The 9,770-nt window shown below is 42.4% G+C and overlaps 1 protein-coding gene across 1 annotated transcript; it reads left to right on the forward strand.

Moving 5' to 3' along the window:
• The first annotated feature begins 217 nt into the window (after nt 1-217).
• Nucleotides 218-4,334, forward strand: LOC118791289 (40S ribosomal protein S14). Its single transcript, XM_036548596.1, has 5 exons — nt 218-270; nt 1,178-1,328; nt 1,922-2,083; nt 2,625-2,701; nt 4,219-4,334. The coding sequence occupies exons 2-5, from the start codon at nt 1,180-1,182 to the stop codon at nt 4,284-4,286; spliced, it is 456 nt and encodes a 151-aa protein (XP_036404489.1). The 5' UTR covers nt 218-270; nt 1,178-1,179; the 3' UTR covers nt 4,287-4,334.
• Nucleotides 4,335-9,770: the final 5,436 nt, after the last annotated feature.

Raw genomic sequence — 9,770 nt, forward strand, 5'->3', positions numbered from 1 at the left:
ATTCACCTTGTTATACGTTGTTTCCAATTAAGAATAACTTCGAGTGAATGTGAGAACATTACAAACTAAACAACGCTGTAATTGTGTCACCAGCAGTGAAATAGCACTTTTTTTTTTGCCTGGAAGCATATCAGTTATAAGTTATGTCTAACGAAATAAAAAGAAAAGTGACACCGTTACTTTTACTTCCGGGTGCCTGCATTGACCTCTCAACTCGGTTGTAATTGGTCCTTCCTTTCCTGTTTCGGCTCTGCACAGAGACACACATAGGTATGTGGGTTTCTGAATTTTTATCCAACGAAATCCTACTATATAGATAATCAAGTATGTTAATAGTGTGCATCGTATTGTTGTTTAATTATGAGTATTTTATATTATCACTATATCGTGTTGTTTTGTCTTTTAAAAACGTTACTACACGTTGGTAATGTTAGTGCGGTAGGGGTATTTCAATGCTAGGCCGCCCTCCGTTGCAGTCGCTAGCTAAGTATTTTCGAAGACTGTAACATTTGCCACTTTGAAGTACGACTTGGCTAACTACCTAGTTTAATTTTCCATTGTGTGATCGGCGTAGTCCGTATTCTCCTTACTAGCTAGAGTAAGCTGTTACTCAGATTGGCTAGCATATTAACGACAATGTTTCACTGAACCCTGCATTTTTCTAGCTAGCTAGCTGGCTATTAGATTGAGCACATGAATAGCTAGCTAGCGTGCCATCAATTAAAGATAGTGTCCATGTGTCTCCACTGTGGATAGCTAGCGTGGCATAAGCGTTTATGTTAACGTATAAGGGATCAACAGTGTAAAACAACAGTGATAATTCTGGTTAGCTAGCTTTTAATTTTGCATCTGTTCTCGGTTTGAGGTAGATTAACCGAGATCAAAATGTGGTCGAGTTAGCGTGTTAACCTGTAAGAAGCAGCAATTTTATAATTCGGTTTTTGAGATGCTAGTCAGCCGTTTACTTGATCTCAAATGGCTTTTAGGTGGCTACATATTTTAGTTACTGTGTCTTAATTGGTAAGTGGTAACTTGCTGATGGCAACGTAGCGACGTGGTTTCAGCTACAAGTTGCATTGTGGCATGCAGCACACAGGAGTGCATTAGATAATGCCATTGCGACGGTCTGACCAGCACCGTGATTTTCTTGATGTGGAAACTGTGTGTGTTCTTGCAGCAATGGCACCTCGCAAGGGCAAGGAGAAGAAGGAAGAGCAGGTGATCAGCCTGGGCCCCCAGGTCGCCGAGGGCGAGAACGTCTTCGGTGTCTGCCACATCTTCGCCTCCTTTAACGACACCTTCGTCCACGTCACTGACCTCTCTGGCAAGTAAGTGGGATCTTCAGAAAGCATGCTTTTGATGCACGTTTGGTAGCATGATCCAGCTGTGTAAGTACTGGCCACAGAGCATCTGTGCAATCAAAGATTCAGGGGTTGTGTTAGTGTGCATGTCTTCAAGTATGCCATCTAGGGTGTGGGTCACTTTGTTTTCTAATTTTTCTTAGAACTCCTCGTTCATGTAGTGTATAATGTAATGTTTGCATCAATAATTGTGCAGACGATGAAAGAAGACACCAGTTAGCTGCTATATTTCTACCTAGTGTTTTTCACAGCTGAACATGGCTGGGGACAGTGAACAGAATTATTGATGGGCAAGTGAGACTTCATGTATCCCATTTTTATGGGGTTCACCCTGTGCTGTCAGTTACTAACTTGCTTGAACCAGTCAGAAGTTTTCTCCTCTATTGCATTGAAGGCTGCATTGTGTCAAAACTGAATTGCTGGTGACATGCGATTGGTCTGTCAGTGAACCCCCGCAATGGTATCACTAGTTAGAACACCATTTCACAGCAGAGCTCATCTCACAGAACATGGGAAGAGATAACAGAACGTTCCGCCTCCCCTTTTAAACCTCCCCCCAGGGAGACGATCTGCCGTGTGACTGGCGGTATGAAGGTGAAGGCTGACAGAGACGAGTCCTCCCCCTACGCCGCCATGTTGGCCGCCCAAGACGTGGCGCAGAGGTGCAAGGAGCTGGGCATCACCGCCCTGCACATCAAGCTGAGAGCCACGGGGGGCAACAGGTGAGATGCATCTTGGGATTTAAGAAGGGGGGGTTGCCAGGGTGGGTCTGTTTTCATCGTACCGGCACTCAACTGACAGCTGATGTGGGGCCGCAGTGTGGCATAGTGGGAAGGAGCAGGACTCGTATCAAAAAGGTTGCCGTTTTGCTTCCCTGCTCAGGCACTGCTGTTGTACCCTTGGACAAGGTACTTGATCCAGAATTACCTCAGTAAATATCAAGCTGTATAAATGGGTAACATGTAAAAATTGTAACTTATGAAAGTCAGTCTGGATAAGAATGTCTGCTAAATATAATAATGTAATGATGTGAGAATCCATTTTCTGTCCTGTTGGCAACCCAAGGCTGTTGGCATGGTGCCCGTGATTGCTGTTGACTCTGTTCACCATGCTTGTTTATCCTATTGTCCACTTTGAAGCAGTTATGAATTCAATGTGTGAAACAGGATAACGCAGCACTCTGCTCTGTAATTTGGCAAACCGCCGCTGTGTCACAGTCCTGTGTGTAAGGATGCTAACGAGGCGTGGCTAACTGCGTTCCAGAACTAAGACTCCCGGACCCGGTGCCCAGTCTGCCCTCCGAGCCCTGGCTCGCTCTGGGATGAAGATCGGCCGTATCGGTAAGACCACGCAAAAACCGCTGGGCCCTCCCCCTCCGGGCTTCGTTTGAGCATTGAGGGGGGGGGGGGGGGGGGTCTCACCCCGTCTGCACATAGAATCTGAACTTTGGTCCAGTCGGCTTTTTTTTGTAACTGCACAAGACGGGGAGTCCAGGTCATACTTACTTAGATGGTCTAGTAATTCTTGTAGCTAAATAAATGGTTTGTAGTTTGTCGTGTGATTGCATCAATATTTGTGATACCCACATCCAGCATTTTAAATGAAATTTGTGAAATGAGGATTTTTGAACAGGTACAACTTAGCATTTTCAGTGTATAACATGTTCAATTAACAATGAGTCACAAGTTTGCCTGTTTTTAAAATCAGCTAATTATAATTACACCAGCAGTGCATAATTTGCAGCTGTGTCTAGCTTGGAGATTGGTTACCATATGATGTGAGGATCTGGTGCTGTATTGTCCATTGTCAGATTTATGTGACATTTATGAATGGGCTAGAGGCACAAGCTGTGGCAGTGTGACTATGTGATCAACACACTCCCAACTCTTGTGTGACAAGTGGTTTGCATTTGAATGTCGAAATGAACTCAGCCACACACAGAGGTGAACTGGTTAAGGAACTGTGCTTGTGACCAGAGGGTCACTGGTTCGGTTCCCAAGCAGGGTGCTGCTGCTGCACCTTAAAACAAAGTACTTCACCTGCTGTATTAATGGATGACATGTAAATACTGAGCTGTGGTGTGTAAAGGCACCTACCAAGCAGATAACTATAATCAAGTGAAAGTGAAGGTGGTGCGACTGCTGAGAACAGCATTTGTTACTTTTGTGGGGTTGGTTGGAAATAAAGGAAGTGAGATAAATGGATGATCAGTTGGGGGGATGTGTGCTCAAACATCCGCAAACTCTTTCTATCGCTCTCTCTGTTTTTCGTAACAGTAATCATTGTTCAGTGCAGGTTTTCCTCAAACCGATTAGGTCCAGACATCTAAATGAAATCCTTTCACATTTGGAAAGTGAAGTGTAAAGTGGAGATGTCCTGTAATTATGTTATCAACTTTTGTAATAACTCTGTAGGTTTGATTTGTAAATTGTATGCCGTTAAGCACGAGCTGCATCTTTTGGCATTATAGTGCTACCACTGCTGCTAATAAGGTATAATAATAATAAGGGCTGCAGACTAGTACATCATGGCCATTACGGTTTCCATCAGTCTGCATGCATGCACAATATTGTTACACTGTAATAGCTCTGAGCAAAGTTATACAACAAAATAAGACATGTGCACAGATTGGTTTGAGAAGCACTTTGGGTAGTGGCCATATTCATTACACTTCATACACTGAGGCTTGTGAATGTGCATTCTGAGAATAACGAGCAAATTGCATTCCCGCCGAGCTTGTACACAGCCTCTCACAGTGACCCCAGCACCTCCTACAGAAAGTGTTAATGCATGATGTGTCTGTGTGGAAAGCGCAGGAGTGTTATAATGTGGAGATGTGTGTGCTCTTGTCTTGCAGAGGACGTCACCCCGATCCCATCAGACAGCACCCGCAGAAAGGGCGGTCGTCGTGGGCGTCGTCTGTAAAATGTTTATATTTTTCTGGGTCAATCAATAAAACGTCAATTCCAGCTCCCCCGCTTCCTGTCCTTTCCTTATGATGTTTGACAGTGGATGCAGATCTCAGTGCAGTTCAGCGTTTTGGGCGAGCTGTTGGTTTGGTCTTCACATGTAGCGATTGTGGGAATCTGTGCAGTCACTTTCTGCGAGATGTGTGCAGATGGTTTGTGTCCTCTGTTCAAACTGGACCGCCGTGTGGTTTTCATCTCAACCAAAACTGCTCCTCCCAAGTGTAATGAATAATTTTCTTAACTGACAATCAACAGCACTTTAAAGCCGCATCAGCTGTATATTTAACTTGTATAGAATAATTTAATAAATTGGATCAGAACAGATGGCTAATGTTAAGTGCCCACAGTTAGTTAATAGCTATTTAATAGGTGGCTTAACAGGGTATCGCATTGAAACACTAAAGTGTATGTCCATTTACGGTAACTGAATATTTGCTTGTCGAATGTGCAGATGGGGGGGGGGTAATGGGCCCAACCTGAATTCCAGTAAAACATTTAAGGAAGAGAATCCTTTAACCACATCAGTGCATGTTTTTAAGTTCTCTTGCTCGCACAGGCACAAGGCAGGAATGAAAATGAGAGTGCAGGGTCTTTCCAGGTCTCAGATTTGGCATTTGACATGTTCAAGAAAACACACAGTGGACACAGTAATGCATGGAGATGCATGCACTGATGCATCTGGCTTTGTTGCAATTTGCAGCACAAGGTGAGACATAACTGGGGGGCCAGAGTGGGGAATAACCTGAGGGTGCCACCAAACAGCAATGTGTTAAAGTCAAGAGTCTTTTATTGTCATATGCACAGTGAAAAACGTGTTGTTGCACCATACAATGAAATTCTTACTTTGCTGGTCCTCCTTTGGCACACTACCATGAAGAATTTTTTTTTTATTTTAAGTAGAAAATAAAAGATCTGTACACACACAAAGAACACTAGAATATAAAATATATGTACACCAGTGTGTTATAAATATTTAAACATATAGTTGTGCACTGTTGTGCAAAGTGGACATAGAGTGCATTGTGCATATGCTCCTGAGATGTGTTTTATACGATATTGCGCTTATCGCTGTAAGGGAGGTCACTGGTGTTCAGAGTTAGGTTGATTGGAAAGTGCAGTGTATGTTCACAAGCCTGATGGCCTGTGGAAAGAAGCTGTTTGTTAGTCTTGTAGTCCTAGCCTTCACACTTCTGTAGCATCTGCCTGATGGCAGGAGTGTGAAGAGATTGTGTTGGGGGGTGCGCGCTGTCCTTGATGATGCTGCATGCCCTTCTGATGACCCTGGTGTGATAAATGTCCTGGAGTGAGGGAAAGCCCACTCCCGAGATACGTTGTGCTGTCTTTATCACACGTTGGATCTAATGGGAGTCATACAGCCTTTTCCCTTTGCAGTGATCACTGCTGCCAAAATTTGTACCAGTGTATTGTCACCACCTGCTGCTATAGCTCTGGCTCTGCCATGGCAGATATACAAACCATTTTCACTGTGACACAACTGCAATGGTTGCTTGCAATACACAACACTGTACCGAAGTCGTTAATTGCAGTGGGTCTGTGCTGCCATTAGGGGGCAACATAACCTGTTTTACATTGCTGTAATTCACAAAATAGTGTTGGTGTGTGAGAAATGTGAAACCAATGTATCTGTCAAAACTTTGTGTCCAGGACTAAACTCTTCCTGCTGCACATATAATGAATAATTGGGTTTGTTCCCTTAAGTTCATATCAGCAGTTCTGAGCAAGAGCACAAAAATGTTGGAATCAAACCATAGGGGAAGTGGCAGACAAAGTAGAAGTGGGGGGAAAAGTGCCAACAGTGCTGTGCTTCAGGTTTCATAATATATCCCAGAGGTATCAAAGCGATAAATGGTCTGAATTCCACTACATGTATTCTACTGCTGTTTCAGAACCAAAGTATGAAAATAAAGTAATTAGTACTTAATGACTTAAATGATTGTTATTTTTCAACAAGATTTTTTTCAAACTGTAAATGAAAGTTTTGTTTTCAATCTGTGCACCAATGAACTTTCAGTATCAGGGATGACATCACTTGTTGCCTGAGAGTGCTCCAGTATGAAATGTCCCAGCCTTATTTCACAGAGAGGTAGGACATGCTCATCATGGTTAAATGAGAATGTACTGACATGGAAATCCTGTTTCCAGAGTAACCAGACTTGCAATCAAACAGGGAGTCATCTGAAGTGTCTTTTGTCTAGTAATCACAGGTTTGGGACTGAGTTTGCTCAATTCGTGGTGTAGTCTTTCCTGAAGGACTGTAGCAATCACAAATGCTGTAAATCCCTGAAAGGTGATTATTGCACACAAGTGCAGAGCCTGTACCATTTTGTACATTTTGTTACCCTACTGTTCTACTGTTATAGTTTTACCTACCTATTTATTGCTTAAGTTCAGTGTTTTCAATGATGGCATTGTGTGGTTGACCTCAGTGTCATTGATTATTAACATACAGTATACTGCTGTGGTACATGTGTGGTTTGATGTCTACAGAGGGTCAGGTGCAATGTTCCAGTGTGTCCTTAGGTGTCTGACGTTCAGCTTGCAGCTGTCAATCTCTGATGGCATCAGCAATGACACACCACGTGGGGCTGTGTTCACCCTGTCTGTTTGCACAGCCTGAAAGCAAAGCAGTCCACAATCATTTCTCCTACTTCACTGATTCATTTTATAGCCGCTAACGTGTTGTACCATGTAATGTGTTCTAGCAGTGCATATGTCAGTGCTGTTCACATTCTGAATATTTATGATTTCTGTCACTCAGTTGTGTGAGTCTGTATGGCATTCTGGTAATGAAAAAAGTCAGTGTGAAACATACCAAAATCGATGGAAGGTATTTTAATACATATCAGTTTCAGTTTCAGAAATTTCGCGAACTGACTTGTGGCAAAGATGACATCCTCTGACAGTGCCACGTTTTAAAGTCACTGAGCTCTCCAGTATGACCCATTCTACTTCCAAGGTTTGTCTGTGGAGATTGCACGGCTACGTGCTTGATTTTATGTACCCGTTAACAATCGGTGTGGCTGAAACACTTGAACTCAATAATTAGGAGGGGTGTCCACATACTTTTGGCCATATAGTGTATATTCACACTGTTCTGTTCAAATTCATATATACATTGCTGATTGTAATTTAATGTAATTTTTCCAGAATCCACAATGATTGCATAAACTAACATACACAAATGTGACATTTATTATATTAGTCTACTGTACAAATGTTCATCTCAAACTTTGCCCTTCATGTTTTGGTGCAAGTTACTTTTTTTTGGGGTTCCGCTTGCTGTGTGCTACGCCAAACCAGCTCAGTGAGTTTGAGGTAGTTTGAGATTATTTTTAATTCTCTGCTTCCGGTTATAGTCACTGAGTCTGCAGCGCTGAACTGTGACCAGGTATCAGAAAGGAAGGCAGCAGAACAGGGCGAGAGTCCCTCCCAAACACATCCGTCAGTTGAATAGCACAGAAGCGGGCCGCGACCTTTTATGACCCAAAGACAGAATTCCAGCAGCTTTCAGAACTGTATGTGTATTTTTTGTCCCTTACAGACCCACAATCAAGACCTTTGGAAGAGCAATGCTTGTCTGTGAGAGTGCCTGGGGGGGGCGGGGGGTGCTGCAACTCTTAGATGGAGCCCTGAGGCAGCTTTGTTTTGACTCGTCACAGTGTTTGATCATGCTGCATTTTGGTTCACTCACAGAGCTGAGAGAGGCTAATAATTCACCCCTGAACTGCAGGCTGGCTCCTTCTCCTTCCTTATCTGGTAAATGTACAAAATGGCATGAAATGATTCGCTTTCACATCAGATGGATCATTCTGCAGTTAGGGAGAAAAGTGGTTCTTTTATGTATAAAATTACTGTATGTTGGTTTCAGAGGAGCTCAGGGGAGCTTAAGTAGTACAGTTGTCGATTACCAAAGTTGGAAAACCGGCAGAGGTGCAAAAAAAGGAAGTGTAGTATGTGAGAAAATCACTCCTCTTCACCAATTCGCTTTGAACAGAACATGATCAGCTGTGATGTGAATTTTAGTATTGGTGCAAAAGCTAGTGGTGTCGTTCATCAGCTTCAGTGCAGAAGGCCCAGAGAGTTCCAGGAAATATGCACAAATTCAGCTCTATCCACAAAACCTGACTTGACTCTGAAGAGCTGAGTACTACCTTTATACTGACTGCTGTATCATGAGTCACTCAATTGACATTAATATTGACCGTAGCAGAGATCACGCTCATGTCCCACTCATCTGACCATCCTCTCTCATTTTCTTATGAACACACATGTACAACATGCTGTAAGAACCTATTACAACACTGATTAACACATGTTTGGCATGGTGTGTTTCGTGCATTTGACTGCAGCCTGTTTATTTCAGAAAGATTAACCATTAATAAAATGCGTTTTCCTAATTTAATAAGAATATTACTAAGAATACGCTTTTTATAGCAGTAATAATTCATATCATTATTTCACCAGTGTTGTTATACAGATCTCAGATCACAGTGTGGAATGGCAGTACATTCGGTACTTCTTACTGCCCGTGGCATGCTGTAGTTCTAGAACCATCTAACAACCACCGCTGGTGTGCTGTGGGTTATATCTGGACCAGCGCCGAGGGGACTTCCAGTGCCAGGTTAATCAACCTGTTTCCTTATCTGTTCCATGCAGGAGTCCAAACACATACACATGCACACGTACACAAACTTAAAAAGCATTAGCTGCCTTGTCTCAGTGGATATCATCTTCGTTAATCTTAATCTTTTTCATTTACTTCATCATCTTTGTTGTTGTCTTCGTTATATGCGTCATCATTATCATCGGCATGATTGAGTGAATGTGAACGTGAACATACAGTATCTCTGTTTTTCTCCGTCTTTAGTTTTTCATGTTGTGTAGGACAAAGTATTTAGTCACCAAGTGGGGAGTTTGGGAACTTAAATAAAGACAATGTTCAATTCAAATATGACTACAGTTTACACTTTCACTTCCCCTTTCTGTTACAGAAAAGTGTCTCAGAGAAGTGAGGACAACACGTAACACTTTTCTAAGTACTTCAGCAAACACAGTAAATGTTAAATACCCTTCTTAAAGAGTATTTAAGTATTTTTGGTACTTAAAGAACCTCTTAAGTATTTAGTAAGATGATAGCAGTTGTATCTGGATATAGGGTAAAAGGCAGCACTGTGTGTTTCTCCAGTATTTGAGACAAAATCATCTGATGTGGCTGTTTTTTTTTCTCTTTGTTGAACAGATGTAATCAAATCCCACAAAGGGGAATTTTGGAAAAGCTCATTGTGCATTAGGGAATTATCAATAGGTGTGTTGCTACTGGACAGCTCAAGCAATTGGCTCCAACCAGACTGAAACTCAGTAGGGTGTCCAATCAGAATTAGTGTTTGAAGGAAGGCTAAGCTGTTGCTGAACAGACTTT

Source organism: Megalops cyprinoides, chromosome 16 (assembly GCF_013368585.1).
Source record: "Megalops cyprinoides isolate fMegCyp1 chromosome 16, fMegCyp1.pri, whole genome shotgun sequence".
Classification (NCBI taxonomy): Eukaryota; Metazoa; Chordata; class Actinopteri; order Elopiformes; family Megalopidae; genus Megalops; species Megalops cyprinoides.

Excerpts from the sequence above, each read along its gene's own strand:
- LOC118791289 (XM_036548596.1), top strand. The coding sequence starts at position 1,180 with ATGGCACCTCGCAAGGGCAAGGAGAAGAAGGAAGAGCAGGTGATCAGC. Across the intron at positions 1,329-1,921 it reads GTCACTGACCTCTCTGGCAA|GGAGACGATCTGCCGTGTGA; the intron begins GTAAGTGGGATC and ends ACCTCCCCCCAG. Across the intron at positions 2,084-2,624 it reads AGAGCCACGGGGGGCAACAG|AACTAAGACTCCCGGACCCG; the intron begins GTGAGATGCATC and ends ACTGCGTTCCAG.